General features: G+C 49.5%; 1 protein-coding gene across 2 annotated transcripts in view; it reads right to left on the minus strand.

Annotated features, from left to right (window-relative positions):
• Positions 1–19986, minus strand: part of LOC138510377 (coiled-coil domain-containing protein 171-like) — a 3784015-nt gene that overhangs the window by 3295566 nt on the left and 468463 nt on the right. For both annotated transcript variants that reach the window (XM_069625990.1, XM_069625991.1), the window contains one exon: positions 4355–4545. In XM_069625990.1, the coding sequence (XP_069482091.1) occupies positions 4355–4423 (69 nt within the window). In that variant the 5' untranslated portion in view covers positions 4424–4545. The remainder of the gene's footprint in view (positions 1–4354; positions 4546–19986) is intronic.

Below are 19986 nucleotides of genomic sequence, written 5' to 3' on the forward strand. Positions count from 1 at the left end.
AAACTCTCCCTGACTCAATGAGGGAGGTAGTAATAACAGTCCTGCTGAAGGGAGGTAAGGATCCCTTCGATTGCATGTCCTACCAACCGATCTCACAATTGTCTCCTAGAATAGCACTTGGACAGCACAGAGAAGGGTGGTCACTCTAAACGGCAGGCAGCGACGTCCTTGAAGGAGTTAGTGGGAGATTTGGACCTGGTGGAGGTCTTGAAACACTTGTGTATAGGCGCGTTATAAATGCCATATCATACGATATCAAATGAACGTATTGAACGTTGACGCAAATGTCCTGGGGAAAGTCTTAGCCGCCAGGTTATCTAAAGTGGCTCCACTTCCAGTGCACCCGGATCAATGTGGATTCATAGGGGGGCGGAATACTTCAATGAATCAGAGCTGTTTGCATCATGTGATGGACCAGGTCAAAGATTCTGGGATGGAGATTATTTATTTATTTTTTACATTTGTTAAACGCCCAAACCCTCGGGTATCACAGTGTTGTTACAGACATCTTACAATACAGTATTCCAATTACAACATGATAAAAACACTGGTACAAAAAGGTAGCATATGATAATGCATTACAAGGTTACTTACATTATGTACAGTTTCTGGTGATAGACTACCACGAGAAGCATATATCTGGGCCTATTGGGTAAATTAGTTAGAGTGTGGTTAACTAGTATCGGTTGAAAAGCCAGGTTTTTAACAGTGTTTTGAAACAAACGAGGGATTCAACAAAGGTAGCAAGTGCCCCACTCTCGGAAGAACAAGGCATGATAACCTGTTCAGTGGTTGTTAACCACATTGAGAGTTCGCAGCCATCTGCTTTTTGCTCACTGTACTTTTCATAGATTCTTCATTTTTGATTTTGAGTGGGAGCGCGTTCCAGAGTTTTGGGGCCATGACTAGGAAGCTGCTGCCTCCTGCTCAGGAACTTTTGAAGTGGGGGATAGCAAGGAGAGAATTTATTTATGAGATCTGAGCGCTCTGTTTGAATCTTTTTTACTTATTGAGTTGTTTAAGTAGATGGGAGCTTTATTGGTAAGGCATTTGGGTGCAACACACAGAGATTTGAAGATGATTCTGGCCTTGATGGGAAGCCAATGAGTCTCCCTCCTAATGTTGGAGATTTGACAGATTTTTTGATGCCTAATGCTGCTCGTAGCGCCTTGTTTTGCATTAGCTGTAGTTTTGCTGTATTACCGTTGGAGGTCCCTAGTAGGAGTACATTACAGTAATCCAATTTAGAGAGTATTAAGGCTCTGGCTAGAGAGATACAGTTTGTGGGTGTGAAGTATTGGCGACTCAGGGCAATTAATTTGGAGGTGTAGGAAGTGGATGATGAAAGGGCGCTTACATGTCTGGTCATAGTTAGATTGGCATCTAGGTGCACTCCTAGGGTTTTGACCTGTTTAGATACTGGAATCAGAGAACCAACGATGCTGATGGATGAATAGTCTGAGTGGATAGAGCTGATTTTGGTTTGGGAGCCCACAATGAGAATCTCAGTTTTCTCATCGTTAAGGTAAAGGCTATCCAAAGCCATCCAGTTTTGGATTATTGCATATATCTTGTTAATGATCATGGTGTCCTGGACGTAATCCCTTGAGACCGGAATAAGAATCTGGGAGTCATCTGTAAAGGTAAAGTTGGTGTAGATAACACCAATTTCGTCTAGAGCTGAGGAGAGAAGCTTAGTGTATGCATTGTATAGAGTGGGCGAGAGGCAGGATCCTTGGGGTACCCCAATAGGGACAGGTATGGGATCGGTAGCCTCTTTACCAATGCTTACTCTAGACGTTCGTTCAGCTAGGAAGGAGTTCACCCAGAGGGTGGCATCTTTGGAAAAGCAGAAGTCATTAGCTACCGTGGTGCATCGTTTATCATGGTCAACTAAGTCGAATGCTGCAGATAAATCTAAGAGCAGTAGTATACAGAGTTTACCTGAATTTATGATGGTTTCTATCTGGATTTTCAGATCCAGGTAAGCCGTTTCTGTGCTATGGTTGGGACAGGCATCTTTTGATGCAATGAAAGCTTTTGATTCATTGGAGTGGGACTGGTTCTTTGGGGTACTGAAGGCCTTCAGACTTGGGGAGAATATCTGCTGATGGCTATGGTTGTTGTACAGTAGGCCGGTAGCAAGGGTAAAAACAAATAATTGGATCTCGCCGCAGTGGACACTGGGCAGAGGGATGAGGCAGGAGTGCCCCGTCTCACCGATTTTGTTCTCAACGGCACTGGAACCTCTGGCAAGGTTTCTCAGGAAGGAAATGGAGGGGCAGGGATACTTGTGCAAGGGGTAAGGCATATTGTTTCCTTATATGCAGATTACCTATCAATCTATGTGGTAAACCTGCCAGAGAATATGCCAATGTTGTTGGAGATTCTGGGTAGTTTTCGTGTGCTGTCGGGGTTTTGCATCAATAAGGAGAAGTCTTTGCTGTTCCATTTGGGGGTCTTGCATGGCCCCAATTCATCTACCCTCCCGGATTGGGGATAAGATGGAAGAGGAAGCATTTAAAAACCTGGGAATCACAATCTTCCACAACATGGAAGACACATTTGTATACAATACTGGCAGAGCATTGTCTGGGATTGCAGAATCGATTCAATTCTGAACAAGTTGCCGATATCACTGATGAGACAGGTGGCCCTCTGCAAAATGGTTAAACTCCCAAGGCTTCTCTACTTTTTTTAAACTAATATACCATATGGCATTAAGAAAGTATTTTTAGAAAGTTGGATGAGAAGGTTGGGGATTTGCTATGGGGTGCAGGGAGGAAAAGGGTTTCACTGGCCACTTTGAGACATCCACGGTCAGAGGGGGGGTCTTAATCTGTCGGATTATGAACTCTATTTTATGGCAGCACAACTGCAAGCAACATTGACATGGACAAACACAAGGGGGGTTAACTACTGGCAGGGTTGCTGGGGGCCCTTTCGGCTCACCGAAAGGGGGTAGAGCTGTTGTGGGGCGCGATAGAAGGAAAGGGTGTACCAACGTTTTCCAGTTGGTAAGAATGCTCTGGAGGAAGCTCTTGAGGATACTACAGCTGTCCAGCATCTAAAGTGCAGATTTACCGTGGGGTGTGGACTCTGGACTTTGCCTGGCATTGAGGAGGATAGGAATAGCGGGCTTGGGAGACAAGGAGTGAAAGATAGTGGGGGAAATGTTTGAGGGTGGGAAGCTGATGTCCTTTGAAGAATGGAGAACATGTTATGGGGTGGCAAGGGGCATTTTCAAACACATGGTATGGTGACCAGACAATTGGCTGCTATATGGGAGAACTTGTTATGGGGTGGCGAAGTGGCATTTTGTAACATATGGTATGGTGACCAGACGATTGGCTGCTATGTGGGGAGGGATCCTGGAGGAACCTCAGACAAGCTTGCTGATGCAGGTGCTCCTTACTAAAGAGGGTGGGGGGCAGGGTTTCTTGAATTTACCAGGCGTTGCAGAGTACACTCCCCACAAACGAATTGGTGGTACAGAATAAATGGGAGCTAGACATGGGTGGTACGATTTCAGAGGGTGAATGGACAAACGTTTTGGAGCAGGTTCGCAAGATTTTGCAGAATGCAATGTTCCAGCGTATCCAATTCAACAACTTACATAATGTGTATGTGACTACCGTCAAACAACGTGCAATTAATAGTGTTCTGAGTTGGGACTGCCCCTGTTGTGCAACAGAGCCAGCAGGGATAGACCATATGCTTTGGGGATGTTCAGTTGTGGCACGTTACTGGCAAGTAGTGATAGGAAAGATTAATTAACTACTAGGCTCGAGTCTTGAGTGATCTCCAAAGGTGAGTTTGCAGGGGGGAAACAACAGAAAACAAGAAACCGAATGGCCCAGTTAATGCTGGTACTAGCAAGGAGATGAGTGGCCATTGCCTGGAAGAAACCCCTAGGTCAATCAGGGGTGCATTGGAAGGATGATGTCCACAGGTGGGGTATGGCAGAGTGAGATATATTGCACAATACCAGGGACCCTGAGATGGAGGAAGGCGTGATGTTTGAATGGGACCAGCTGCTGGAGAAGTTAGTTCTCTGCAGAATTGAAACCCCCCTGAGAGGGTGGAATGAGCGAATTAAGTATCTGCGTTGAGGAATATGAGAAGGGTGGCGGGAGGGAGGTATCGGTAGGATGGGGGGGTCGCGTGAGGTAGAGGGGTTGGATGCCACATAGTCCATTGTACCCTATGATTTCTTGTTGAATGTGTATTATTACTGACAGTTATGTATATTATGCTGTGTGCCTTTATGTACACTGAAACTCGAATAAACTAATATTTAAAAAAAACACCTTAGCAAGAAACGGGATATCAGAGATAGAATAATGTATAATACCTGAAGTGTTTGGTCAAGTTTATTTGTCTCAGACTTCAACAATCCATTGTTTTTATTGTTGCTTTGCATAATGCAGTCCCTTTCTTCTAAGGCACTTTTAAATTGTTTCTGTTCCTCCTGCCTGTTGTGTTGTAAATGCTTAAATTCCTCCTCAAGATTTCTCAACCTTTGCTGCAATTCTTCGTTTTGTGCTGTTTGAAAAAAAGCAAAAATTATGTGTCTGTAAAATTTAAATACATGCTAAACATTCATGCTAAAACCGTGTGACTGCACATAAAAAAAGGAAATTCCATTCAAGATATCAATAGACTTAAGACACTGCTGATTGCATGTTTACAAATGTCAGTAATATTGCAGACATAGGGCCTCATCACAAATTGGGTGGCAGCCCCGAAATCCGGCGGTAACAGTATTAGCACCGTCAATACCGCTCCACCGGATTACGAGTCGGCGCAAATTCCAACAGACACAAAAGGAACCAGAGCTTCTATAGCCTGTGCAATTACAGCTGGCGCTAATTGCGCTGACAACACAAAGCGCAAATACAGCTGTAAAACCTGTGCTTATACAGCCAAAAATTACCCCCACCCTCCAGCTGGAGGTAAATGAACCCAGGTGCCAGGAATCAAGGCACAAGTGAACACAATGCACACCAGAGGCCTATATAAGATACACCCAGGCCCCAAACACTGATTTCAACACCATGTTGCCATTCATCACTGCAGGCCGGGACGGACAGCTGCTCATGCTGCATATGGACATTGAGATGCAGGCCAACCAGGCCAGAGCACATGGAGCACAGGTGGGGGGATGAGGAGGAGGGGGGGAGGAGAACAGCCCCAACAAGGCGAGCAACCATCCCCAGGGTCAGGCCATCCACCCTGGGCCCTCAGCGACACCCAGCTGGTAACTGAAAACCCCTTGAAAAGGGAGACCATCACTGAGATGCCGGAAACAATTCATGAAGACATTGGGAGCAGGATCAATATCAGTACAGCCGTGCCCCCACAGGTGAAGCTGGTGGCAGTCCTGCAGTTCCTGGGCACAGGAACCTTCCAGGACTCTGTGGCCATGATGCATGGCATGGCACAGACCACATTCAGTGCAGTACTGGGCCAGGTGCTGGATGCCTTTCTGAGCCATGTCAACCGTCATATCGCACTGTCAACCACCCAGGCCCAGGTCAACGACATGAAGGCAAGGTTCTATGCCACTGCACAAGTGCCTAACATCATAGAAGCCATTGACTGTACTCATGTTGCGTTGGTGGCTCAGGCCGTATACAGGAACTGGAAGCCGTACCACTCCCTCAACATGCTGGTGACCTGCGGGTCTGACCTCACCATCACCCACTGCTCTGCCCACAACCCAGGTTCCACCCATGAATCCCTGGCCCTACACAACAGCACACTGCCAGGATACATGCAGAGGCACAAAGGACAACAGACCTGGATTGTGGGTTAGTACAACCCCTGCCACATATGTACAGTGAAGCACCAGACCAAAAAGGGGTTGGAGTGGATACACAGGAATGACGTATTGGAATGACAAGTGGATGCACCGGCAGCACTAGGGCAGCACCAGCACCAACGACAGGGGACATCCAAGGGAGCATGCACGCATGAGACACACCTGGACACACACGGTGACGGACACACGCAGCTGCAGACACAACACATCATACCACATGTAGCACAATGCATCAGGAATGCGGCACAGCAGCTCCCAACCGCATGTCCACCAGTGCCACAGACAAGTGCCCATGTGCAGTCACCTGGGGCATGGCACAGAACACCCGCCACATTGCCACAGGATGCATGTTTAGGCAAAGGCATGCATGTCACCATACACAAAAACTGCACAGACAGCACACATTGCATGGGCGGGATCACACGTCGACCAATGCCCCGACAGTGTGTGAGCATACCCATGTATGAGACAAGTGACTAATGTTAGTGTTCCACCCCATGCAGGTGACTCTGGATATCCACAGCCGGCGTGGATGATGACCCCTGTGAGTGATCCAAGTACACTGCACAAGACCGCCTACAACCATGCCCAAAGCTGGACCTGTTTATGTATTGAATGCACATTTGGACTCCTCAAGGTACGATTCCATTACCTAGATCACACTGGCAGAGTCCTGATCTATGCCTCTGACAAAGTTGGGAAAATAGTCCTGGTGTGCGCAAGGCTCCATAACATTTGTTTGAGGAGGAATGTGGCATTAGCCCCCCGATGGGGACAGGCCACACCCAGAGGAAGAGGCAGAGGAACAGCATGAGGTAGGAGGCAGAGCGGACACTTACAGGGATGATGTGAGGGAAGGAAAAGAGGCCTGGCAGGCACTAATAGATAGTTTCTTCTAGAACAATACCCTACCCCAGTCCACTACCAGCACTGTGAATAAACAGCACATGAGCACAATCACGAATGCCCACACATTTTGGTTGTTCAACTAACTTTTATGTAACATTATGTACCCCCTCACCCTGCCCACCACTAACACCCCAGCACACAATCTTCCCTTCCCCCGCACACCACCAACATTCCAGCCCACAATCACCCCTTCCTTGCCCCCCAAAGTGTCCATGGCATTGCCACCCAGACCAACAGTTGGCAAGTCAATCACTATGGCCATGCCCTCTTTCCCTGACTCCCAACAGCCGGTGATCTGGTGCGCAGATGGTGGCGCAGGGACTGGTGCCTAGGGCTGCTTTCCTGGGACTCCTCCATTAGTGTTGTTGACCGGGAAGGGATTGAGCCTGCACCCTGCAGCTGTTGCCGGTGGAGCTTATTGCCCCGATGGATCTGTTCAGCAAGGGCCGAGATACCCTCTGTCATCTCCCGCACCCTTTGCCGAAACGCTGTAACTGCTACAGTGCATTCAAGTAATGACCCTCCGGGTCCTCGAATTGTCCAGCTCAATCCTTCTTGTTGCACCCTGGATCGCATTCCGGATTGATTGCATATGGTTCGAGTGGCTGTGGCCGATGCCCTCCATCTCCCTTTGCCACAGTTTCATTTCACCCAGCCTCTGCATAAGCATGCCCAATGTGGCTGTAGGCTGTGTTGGTGAGTGGGTACGTCACCGGGGTGTGCTGGCAACAGGGGTGCCAATGGAGGGGGTGTCTGTGTCCAGCTCAGGGTTGTGCATGTGCCAGTGGCGTGGGGGTCTCTGTGGGCTCTGGCTGCGCTGGCGGCCATGTGTCGTGCTCCCCGGTGTGGTGATGGGTTGCTTGCACAGACTGCACCCTGAGGTTGCGGGCATTGCCGCATGGTCGCTGTCTTTGTTCTATCCCCATGTTCCTCCAATGTCACAGTGGGTTCAGGTGTATCCTCTGTGGCAGTGTTCAGAGCGGCAGAGGTGTTGTCTGCAGCAACTGGTGTGCTCCTGGTGGGATGGGGGTGTAGGGCCTATGGGTGGCGTGGCTGCCCCTTTTCAGGGTGGTGGCTGAGTCGTGGGACGGCGCACTCCCAGATGGGCCACCTGTCTCTTCCTCCTCCATCGCCTCTGGCATTACTTGTGTGCCTGTAGGGGACATAGGTGATGCCGTGAGGTCACATACACCCACATGTTGTGGCATGCATTACAATGTATACATGGTGATAATTGGGGCAACGGGCTATTGTTCTGGTGCACAGGCCTGGTCTGGGGTGTTTGCAAGTGGATTGACAATGATGGGAACGTGTGCCAAAAAAGGGGGGAGGTGCGCTTTTCGCCAGTGAGGGGATGGCAAGAGGACGTTGCTGGGCTTGCTGTTACTTGGCTTTCATGCATCAGATCTGCATGGGCCAATGTTGCCAATGCGCATGGTTTGTGGGAGGAGCAGGGTAAATGGCACTGTCATGTCCCTATGTGGCACTGCTGTGCTCCCGCCATGGGTGTGTGGTGCACTGGCACATGGATGCTGCGCTGGGTGGCTGATATGGCACCCACTCACTGCCCCCATTACAATGGGTCTGTCGAATGGGGCATACTGTGCTGGGCTGAAATTGTTGCATGCACATGATTGGGGAGTGATAGACTCACCTGTGTCCTGGCTGCGGTTCCCACCTCTGCACCTCCAACGCCCTCGATGCCCTCCATATCAAGCACTGAGCTGCACTTCTCCTCCCACGGCATCATTGCAAGTGGTGGCACTGTTCCTCCACTGGTGGAGATGGTATCCTGGCTGTGCTGCACGAGCAGTCCTCGGACCCGCATGTCGTTCCACCTCTTCCCGTAGTGTTCCCCGTCCCTGGGGACGCTTGTAACTACAGTGACGTTCCGGCTCACCATCTGCCAGATGTTGCTGCGATGCTGGGCAGAGGTTTTACGCTGCCTCACACCATACAGCTCCTCATGGTCGGCCACAGCCTCATCCACCAGCACCATCAACTCCCCCTCTGTACCTTTCTGAGTATGGAAAAAGTGCTTGCTGGCAATACATGTATCCCCTGTATGGATATTAAAAGCAGAACACTGCTTTAGAAGAGGTGGCCTGTACACTGTGGTAATGCAGTGTTCATGTGCATCTATCAGCAGCAGCATCAGTGTGGAGACACAACTATGTTATGGAATTGTTTGCAGGGGGTGTGGCCTGAGCTCATGGAGTGAGGATGTGCTGGAACAGAGCTCCTTTCTTGATCCTGGCCTTGATCCTTAAAAAGCATAGCAATGGTTGAATGATGAGTAGTAAAGGAAGTGTTCACGTAGAACAAATGATCCTGTTCCCTGAGAGAGAAACCCGACGAAAATCGGAGCCTGTAACTGCCTAAATGAGTGGCTGAACCTGAGCACCCGGGCAGGCAAGATGGTGGGCGGTGCCGCGGCCTTAGGGCAAATAGGAGGAGGGGCCGAACACTGCGAGCCGAGTCCTGGACTGTGTGCGAGCCGGGGGTCAACTGCGGCTGCTGGCCTATGCCAAGACACGAGCGACCCACCTCCCCGGCCTTGGAAGTAGTGGACACGACCTGAGGAGCCCAGCGGAGAACAGACAAGAGATTGCGCTGCCCCTGAACCAGAACCGAGAGTGCTCCCTGGACAACCTGCAGCACGGGCAGCGGATGGGAGCGGGAGGCACCGAAATGGCCGAGAGCGGTGGGGCGTAACGGACCATTGGCCCGTAGAGGCGACAATCCTGGAGGAGCACACGGACCCACGAGGCCCATGGCCGAGCCTGAGGAGAGTCCAAAGACACAGCATAGAGCCCCGAAGTGGCGGGAAACCCGTGGATCATCGCGTCAGTGGCGCTGAGGCGCTGCAGGCGCAAAGGGACCGCCAGCTGCCTTGCAGCAAAGACTGATCTGGTAGAGACATGTGGTGAGCCGGTGTCGGCCTTGAGAGGAGGGTTCCAGAGGACTGGGCACCAGAGTTGTGGCAAGACGGAGGGGTAAGACCCCGGGCACCAGTACTATGAATAAGCCCTGTGAACGGCAGCAGGCGCCAGCTCCCTGGACAAGTATGCTGCTGGATGGAAAGTAGCATGAAACACCGGCACAGCCAAGTGGATGCACGTACTGCTTCCTAAGCATAAGAAACCGGGCCGACAGGCGGCTCAAAGGTTGGGTGGACAGAACGGACAGGAGGATAAGGAGGTAAGACCCGTGAAATGCAGCAACATAGAGGCGAGCACTAGGCTGTCCCTGACATGGTGCGAACGGTGCCTGGAGCACACAAAGTTGTGAGCCACGCTGACATTAAGGTGGTATGATTGTACAGTGCGACACACAGAAGGCAAGGCAGAGGACCTCAACGAACGCTCGCCGGCACTAACTTCAAGTTGGCAGGCGGAGTGCGACCTACCCCTCGGCCCGCAGCACACGAAGCGAATAAGCCATTCCACTAATACAACTAGTGGAACTAACCTTAGGCGGGCGAGCGCTGCATCCCAGAACGCAGGAGTCATCGACCTGGGCAGGATCCCGTGGGGGAGGGTGTGACAGATGGGCAGAACGAGAGGCTTCGTGGCAAGCTGCACTGGGCCCAGACACTGAGCACCCACGCTGGAAGGGCAGTAGAGCACAGATCAAACCCATCAGGACCAATAATAACGCAGAATACGAACAGAACAAACACAAGCAAGGGCGATGCACGTTACCCCTTGCGGTACTACACACCTAACCCGGCTAGGTGGGATAGGTGACTGGTGAGGAACGTGTGCCACAAGAATCGGGTGGGCTCACTGGCTGGGTTGCTTGCCCCAGCGTACACGTAATATTCACCTATGAACAACGGCGGACCTAAGCCACCGTCAGCATAACAAGTGAACTGTTTGTGCAGTGGGCTAAGGAAACGAACCCAGAACATCTGGACCCCACCCACGGAGAGAGCTACTGGCAATTGGCAACTATCACAGGCTAACGGGACCCAACCAACGGGATCAAGAAAACAAGGGCTAGCGGAAGGAGACTAACGGCAGCGACTTCACGAGGCGAGCGCCGGGACGCACAAGGCGCTGCCCCAGGCAGCAGATCACCGTTGCCCCGGCTCACAACCTATGGATATGTCCCCTGATATGTCCCCTCCGAAGGGAAGAAACAAGACCAGTATTATGGAGTCCTTTGCTGCAGCCAGACCAAAGGAACAGAGACAGGAGGCAAAAGGGGCTTGCCCGAACAAACAAACAGATGAACACAATAAGGATAAGCAAGTGCTGGAAGCTATTGCTGGGCTGTGCTCCTTCATTGACACCAAAATAGAAGAGGTGAAGTCGGATATGTTGCTAGTGCTCCAAGACATGCGCAACCTTACAGAACGGGTAACTACCACAGAGTCAGAGCAATGGGAAACACTGAAGGACGTACAGAACAGAGTGCAGGAACTGGAAAGACGCAACAAGGTCCTGGAAGAAAGGGCAGAGGACGCAGCGGGGAGACATAGGCCCAACAACGTAAGCCTACTTGAAATTCCTGAGGGAATGGAAGGCCCCAACCCAACGAACTTCATAGAATCCCTGCTACAACAAGAAATAGGTGCGGGCCGCCTCTCACAAGGGTTCGCGGTCGAAAGGGATCACAGGGCCTTGCAGAAAAAAACACTACCCGGATAATATCCACGTCCGATAATAGCAAAGATCCTAAACATCCAGGACAGGGAAACTATACTACGCTACTCACGAGAGGGGGGCGAGATAAAGAGAGACAATGGCCTTCATTACGACCCTGGCGTTGGACCATGGTGCTAGTAGCACCATGGTCCATGCCGGTCTCCGCCATGGTGGATGGCGGAATTACCGCCCCCATCACAAGGTTGGCGGGGGCGGTAATTCCCCATTCACCATTTGCCCTTCCCCATTCCCATTTTGCCCCATAGGGCATAATGGGAATGGGGAAGGCGATAATTACGGCACCGCTAATAGCGGTTGCCGTAATTATCGCCAAGGTCCCTTTGCGGCACCCACTTTAACGGCTGGTCTACACCAACCGTTAAGTACGGGTCCCGCAAAGGGACCTTGTAATCAGGCGGTAATGATTTAACGGCGCCGCCGTCTTTTACGGCGCCGTTAAACCATTACCGCCTGGGTCGTAATGAGGGCCAATGCCAGGATTGCCATATACCCGGACTACACTCCGGTAGTTCAAAGAGCGAGAAACTCCTTTGTCCAGGTCAACGCCAGACTGCGACAGCTGAACCTCAAGTACATGGTGATGTACCCGTCCAGGCTCAAAGTAATACACAAAGGGAGATTGATTTTCCGAGAAACTCCTGCAGCGGCCAACATATGGCTTGAACACAACAATACGGCAGGGGAGAAGAAGCTGCATCGTAACCCACATGCCGGAACAAAGTGAGGAACACCCAAACAGCTGCAGATGGACACCTAAAACGAAAACGACCAAGCCAAAGACTACCCCAAAAGACGGGAGACCTGCTACACCGTTGGACCTAAGACAGGAGGTACTACCCCACGAAAGGATTGGTGCCAGCCTGTTGCTGATGCACCGCAACCCACCCAAGATGTCCCGGATGGGTCTAGGTGTGGCGGGGGCCACTGAGCGTTGCCCACGGGGCGCAACTGCTCGGTGCAGTTGGTTAAGTTTAAGTTGTTGTTACTTGAAATGTTTTGCAGTCTTCACAATAATAGTTGCAAGGGAACAGCGGGCACCTGGCCTGCAGAAATGGAAGCCATTGAGCTGGGATGGCGGCTGATATTAAGGTACTGACATGGAACGTCAGGGGGATGGGTTCCTACATACGCAGGAATAGCATTAAATCCTTCCTGAAGAGGAAGCACGTCTCCATAGCATTTTTGCAGGAAACATCTCACTACAGAGGGTAATACAAAGGTGGCGGATCAGTGGGGCGGACAGGGTTTTGGAGCAGCGTACTCGTAAGTATGCGTGTGGGGTATACACCTGGATAAACAGCATGGTGCCTTTCAAGCTATTATCGAAAGAGGTAGAGGAAGAGGGGAGATACTTGATACTCAGGGGTAGCATTGAACAACTTGAAATCTGCCTGGTTAGCACTTACTTCCCAAATTGCGGGACCTCGCCATACCTGACCAAGCTAGGGGCTAAGTTAACCTCTTACAGGGATTGTTTTTTCATATGGGGGGGGGACTTCAACTGTGTTGAGTGCGAGACTATATCCTAAACAGATCGAACCCACCGACGCAGTTACCCAAGCTAACACACTCTTCGTTAAACAAGGTGATAGGGGATCTGGCGGAGGTATGGAGGGAACTACACCTGGAGGGAAGGGAATACTCTTATTTTTCATCTCCCCATGAGCTCTATACTAGAATAGACTACTTGTTAATAGATAGGAAGCACTTGCCCCAGGTGGAGTCGATATCTTACCTAGGCAGATCAATATGCGATCATTCACTGCTTCTTATGAAATGGAAAACACAGGCCCTAGGCCGCCCATACCATTATGGCGGATGCCAACAGAGGCTCTGACTGACTGTGCCTTTAGAGGGGGACTCCGAGATAAAATAACGGAGTACACAGAAATTAATGTGGGGAGCGTGAAGAGATGGGACACGACCTGGGAGGCTATGAAAGTTATGGTTAGGGGGGAAGCCATTCCCAGTGCTGGGCGCATCAGGAAGACACTAAGTAAAGAACTGGAGGAGGGAGAAGGGAAGATCAAACAGATGGAAGCCAGCGCTCCGAAAACAAGGGAGGAGGAGAAAGAACTATTGGCAGCCAGAGATGACTGCCTACGTGCTTGGGCTAGACTAGCTAAGTTTGACTATGTCGCAAGGGCCACTAGGGCACACTTAGAGGGCGACAAACTAGGTAGGATATCGTCGTGGCTATGCAAGAGGGAAAACCCGAAACACCTGATCACAGAAATTAAGGCTCCCACTGGCCTGGTACACAAGTCGCAATCAGAAATTAACGACACATTTAAACAGTTTTGCTCCCAACTGTACAGCCACGAAACAATAGTGCTTCAAAGCGACATATTAGACACGCTAGAAGCGATAGGCCTACCCGCACTGAATGAAGTCCAACAAGTTACCCTAAACGGGGAACTGATGGTTGAGGACATAAACAAGGTGATTAAATCACTGTCCACTAGCAAGACCCCCGGTAGCGATGAGCTGCCCCCCGAGCTAAACAAGGCATTTGACACAGACCTGGCCCCGGTCCTTCAGGAGGTATTTAGAGAGTCGTATGAAACGGGTGTGCTGCCGAGGAGTGTGAGGGAAACCCTAGTGGTACCGATACCCAAGCCCAGGAAACCAGCAGATGAATGGCCGTCGTACAGGCCGCTAGCAATGCTCAACTACGACAAAGATACTGACGACCATATTGGCCGAGAGATTGTCAAAAGTGATAGGGGCTTTAGTACATGAAGACCAGAATGGGTTCATACCGGGTAGGAATATGGCGGCGAACCTGCATAGGCTGCAACATATTGTAGAGCATACAACGGACTCGCAGGAGTCGTATGCGATTGTCTCCCTAGACGCCATAAAAGCGCTTGACTGTATATACTGGGAATGGCTGCTAGCCGCCCTGCCCTGACAATTCGGGTTGGGCGACTACTTCATTCGGTGGATCGAGATCCTTTATAAATCCCTGGTGGCCAGGGTTAAAACTGGGAGGACGGTGTCAGGGCTGTGGGACATACAAAGAGGCACCAGGCAGGGTTGCCCACTATCCCCAATGCTCTACGTCTTGGGACTAGAGTCAATAGCTATATATATCAGGAAACAAATCTTTGACGCTGGCATCAGGATAGGGGGAGAATATCATGTTATCTTAATGTACGCTGACGATGTACTGCTGTACCTAAAAGACCCACACCTTAATGTACCAGTGCTCTTGGGGGTGCTGGAGAACTTTGCACGGTTTTCTGGGATGTCCTTCAGCATGGAGAAATCGTGCATATTTCCACTGGCGGGGCTAGCAAGGAACAAGGAAGACCTCCCGAATGTAGGAATCCGGTGTAAACCACACACTTTCAGATACCTAGGGGTAAAAATATGGCACACACCTGAACAGATGCATGGGGGGTAATACTCTGTTGGCGGTGCAAGGCCTCAGGAGGTCCACAAAGTTCTGGTCAAAATTGCCACTATCTGTAATGGGCAGGGTGGCAGTGGTTAAAATGATAGTAATACAGAGGTTTTTATATTTCTTCCACAATATACACTATTACATACAGGCCTCCTTCTTCCGACTACTTGAAAAACTACTGAGGGAGTTGCTGTGGGGTTCCGCCAGACATAGATTAGGCCTAAACACACTAATGTTACCATACATGGTGGGTGGGGTCCAACTGCCAGACCTGGAAAGGTACTTCTTGCGGCTCAGCTCAGCTAAGTAGCCAAATGGCTCGCGGATGAGGCTCCCTCGGAAACAAGGCTGCTTAGACGGCTAATAACATTGGCGCGCTTGAAATAAACGCTATTGGTCCCGCTTCAATGCTTAGAGGAAACCCTGATGATTGTACAACTGGGCAGGAGAGTTTGGGACAGGGCCCTGAAGCTGGCGGGAGGTGCCCACCCCTACTCCCCAGGGATCCCGATCGCTGCCGAGGTTTGCACAAAAAGAGGGGATCTGGCACCGATAAGACAATGGGAGGGACACAGTATCTAGACCTGGGGGGACACATATGAGGAAGGTGTCAGGGCCAATTCATGTGGTATAGTAAGGTCAGGAAAGCGGCAAAGCAGAAATGCAAGGAATGGCCGGAGAAACCAGAACCAGATCCACTGCTAACACTACTATACAATCTGGGGGATGGGTGGAAACCAGTGTCCAGGCTATACACTCAACTCGCTGACAGACCCAACCGTAAAAGCGACACACTAAAGCAGCGGTGGGAGGCGGACCTGGGACTTGGCTTAACTGAGAAGGAATGGGAAAGGGTCCTGCTATATCCCCGTGAAGTGTCAAGGAATGCCCGATTTAGGCTAATCCAATTAAATGTCCTGTATAGAACATATATGACACCAGACAGGATAGCCAAATTCAACAAAAGCACAAATCTGCAGTGCCCCTGGTGCAACTCGGAGGGGGCTGGAATGTTGCACATGTTTTGGAGTTGCCAGAGGACACCGAATTTCTGGGTCAGGATCGAACAAGCTTGCAGAAGAGCAGGAGTGGTGAGATATAAATAGTCACCGAAAGAATGCCTTCTCATGGCCTACCCACGAATAAGTAAGATAAGGCACGTAGTCAAATTCATGGATATGGCATGTGTGCTGGCCAAAAGGGCCATTTCAATGGCGTGGAAAACAGCCGGGGCCCACAGTTCACCAAATGGCACAGTGTACTGGAACACTGGGCAGGGGCGGAAACCAGGGTGTGGGTAGAAGGAGTAATCAAGGCAGGAGGCGAGGCGAGCCCTGCTTTTGAGGCATGGAAGTCTTTAATTTGGGACATGTTCCACCCATCGGATGACAAAACCCTGTTAAAAAATTGTGTTCTCAGATAAAGTGGCCAATTGACACCTATGTACGAGCCCCCACAATGAGTCGATCCAGTCTGCCAGGCTTGGCCACTAAAAATTCTCAGGGACAGCATGGGCGCCTAAACTGTTCGGATGAGGGGGCCAAGAGCCTCCATGAAAGTACTTGGCAGTGAAGACTGGTTGCTTTTGTTTTTTGTTACTTTTGGGTGTTGTATAAGTTACTGTTAACGTCAAATTTCCCCAAGTGCATGCCGATCAGTGATGTAAAACGAGAAGTGAATCGTTACTGTACAATATAAATGCCAATATAAACATCTAAAAATAAAATGGAATTGTTTGGTACTTTCTGGGAATTTGCACTTGTCCTTTTTAGCACTTGAATTACTTCAATGGAGTGGAGTTTCTTTACAACAAAAAGCTCTCAAAGTGAGCCGGCACTGGAGAAAAGAGGAGAAGCAAAGCTTTTAAAAGAGGTCGCCATCGAAAGATGATGGAAGATGATCTGCCTGCAGACATGAGGGAAAAAGATCACAGGATATTGAGAATTAGAAGTCGTTGCATGAAGGGCTCAGCAAAGAATAGGCACACTAGCATCTAAAATAGCAGAGGCAGGCGCTAGCTTGTAGGTCATCCTGGGTGGAGTGGCCACCTGTCTATACCTGGTTAGCCAGGACTGCGCTGGTTTTCATATGATGCCCAGGCTAAAGGCGGGAGGCAGTCAGGCCACCACCGACTTTGTCCTGGTTTCCTCTCTCCCTTGCTGACTGCATTTTACTCCACATTGCCTGCCTCTGGGGCCACCCCTGTTGCAGCAGATCTGCCCTCCATTGGCAGAACATGGACCAGGATCAGAGGAGGAAAAAAGGTGGAAAAGGGTGTTGTTACCCAGATAACAACACATCCACGAGATTGTTAGAAGGCAGAGGCATTACTCGCATATACAGATGGTTCAAAGGATCCAGAAATAGGCCAAATAGGAATAGCAGTCAGCATTCTAAGCCTTGATATTGATAACATGTCTAGAATTTCCAAGAATAAATCTGCATTTATGGCAGAATTATTGGCTCTATTATTTCCTGTGAAGTAAATCATTGAGTTAAAGCAAAAATCAATAACATTATGACAGACTCCTATGTGCAGTGAATGCTATTCAAAACATTTTAGGGATACAATGGATATTTTATTAGAAATAGTAATGTTGAACAATAAAGGATTGAAATTTCAAAATGAAACAGAAATAGCCTGTATTCCCGGGCATACAGGAATTTAAGGTAATGAGACAGCAGATGTGGCAGCAAAGATTTCAATGAGCATAGAAAACATTGAAGCAATGATTCCTTTAAGTGTGGGCGAGATAAATATGGGATACATTACTCACCGTAATCGTATTTCTGATGCTTGTATCTGCTTAGATTCACATGCTGTGCATAGGCCGACATCTAGTGGAAGCTGCAGAGTATTACAGTTTGTTTTTTGAAACTCAAAAATGGGCACCGACACAGGGCGTGCCAGTAATACTATCCCTACCGTGACGTCCACTGTGCCCATGATCCCTCACGCGTCTAGGACCCTCAGATTGTATTTTTTCTGACATGAGGTAGCATGAGGAGTAGCGTAAGAACAGATTATCCAAGCAGATAGATAGAAAGATAAGACTACAAGCATCCATGCGCCTTCTCTCAGAGGGGAGGAAGGGTGGGTCGCATGTGAATCTAAGAAGCTACAAGCATCAGAAATACGATTACGGTGAGTAATGTATCCCTTCTGAGGCTTGTGGAATCTGCTTAGATCACATGCTGTGCATAGATTAGCGAGCAGTGTTAGAAGAAGGAGGTGGGATGTGAGAAGGGTCATGAGCAAATAAATGTCTTAGAAACGCTTGTCACACTTGTGTATCTGTCTTGGAATGGGTGTCAATGCAGTAGTGCTGAGTAAAAGTGTGAATAGAGCTCCAAGTAGCTGCTTTGCAAATGGTGTCATGGGGTACATTTGCAATGAAAGCCAGAGTGGCACCAATGCCTCTTGTAGAGTGGGCTCTTGGTGTGAAAGGCAGAGTCTTTTCAGAAAGGGAGTAACACAGCTGGATACAATTTATAATCCACTTAGAGATGGCACCTTTAGAGACGCGATCTCCCTCTCTGCCTGTGGCTACGGAGACAAACAGTTGGTCTGTTTTTCTTAGCGGTCTGGTTTTGTTTACATAGTATAGGACTGCCCTACGCACATCTAGGGTGTGTAGTTTCTCCTCAGCCGAGCTTTGGGGGTCTTGGAAGAAAGCCGGAAGCTCGATGGACTGGTTTATGTGGAATTTAGAAATAAACTTAGGTGAGAACCTAGGGTGTGTACGTAAAACTAGTTTATATTTATGAACAGTAAAAAGTGAACAGTAAAGAAAGGGTCCTGCACTGACAGAGCCTGAATTTCACGGACCCTTCTTATAGATGTAATGGCTACTAAGAAGGCAGTCCTATAAGTCAGGTGTTTGAGACTGCTTTTATGCATGGGCTCAAATGGGGGGCCCATGAGTTTAGATAGCACCACATTAAGGTCCCATCCTGGTGGTGGGTTAGACATTGGAGGGTGAAGTCTCGTTACTCCTTCCATGAAGGCTTTAACCACTGGTACTTTCCACCACAACACCTTGTTATGGGAGGTGGTGTATGCTGACAGAGCTGCCAGGTGTACCTTCAGTTAATTAAATACCAACCCTGCATCCAGCAGGTGGAGCATGTAGGTGACAATAGTGGAAGGAGTGCAATCAACTGGGTTGATTTGCTTATTCTGGCACCAGATAACAAATCTTTTCCATTTGTCAAAGTAGCAGTGCCTCGTGTTTGGCTTCCTAGATTCTTTTAGGATGTCCATACATCTTTGAGGTAAATTGAGATGTCCAAACTCTATGACCTCAGGAGCCATGCTGCCAGGTTCATTGAGTTGGGTTAAGGATGCACTGTCTGACCTCGGTGCTGGGACAGTAGGTTGTACCAGCACGGGCGTTTGATGGGTTCACACACCGCTAGTCTGCGTAAGTGTGGGAACCCACGGTTGCCTCACCCACATGGGAGCAACTAGGACGAGCGTCATCGATTCCCTGTGCATCTTGTTGATACGTACGCAAACATCCCTGACCAGTTCATCCACAGGGCGTTCCCCTGGGAGTATGGTTGGGGGAACCTGGATGCGAATCCTGGGCACTGTCTGTTTTCGCTTGTGGCAAATAGGTCTATAGTGGGGAAACCACACTGAGAGAAGAGATATTTTACGATTTCTCTGTGTAGACACCATTCGTGTTCTTTTGGGAAGTGATCTCTGCTCAAAGCGTCAGATCCCCTGGAACATGTTGAGATGACAGGTAGATGTTCTGTCTGAGGGCCCATATCCAAATTTTCTGGGCAAGCTTGGACAGATTTGGCGAACGAGTCCCTCCCTGCTTGTTCAGGTAGAACATTGCTGTTGTGCTGTCTGTCAGGATCTGCACTGACAGATTCAACAGGTAGGGCTCAAACACTTGAAGCGTTCTGAATACTGCCAGAGGCTCTAGCAGATTGATATGATTCTTGGCCACTGAGTGAGACCAGAGACCCTGAGCTATGTGGTGGAGAAGGTGTGCTCCCCACCCTGACAGGGATGTGTCTGTTGTGACTACAGCCTGTACCTCGGGATTGTAAAAGGGTTTCCCCTTTGACAGGTTTTCTCTTGTCCACCAGTGAAGACTTTGTACACGTGTTGGCGAAACGACCACTAGATCGTCCCACTGACCACTTGCCTGAGA

Source organism: Ambystoma mexicanum, chromosome 6p (assembly GCF_040938575.1).
Source record: "Ambystoma mexicanum isolate Mex_15411 chromosome 6p, UKY_AmexF1_1, whole genome shotgun sequence".
Taxonomy (NCBI): domain Eukaryota; kingdom Metazoa; phylum Chordata; class Amphibia; order Caudata; family Ambystomatidae; genus Ambystoma; species Ambystoma mexicanum.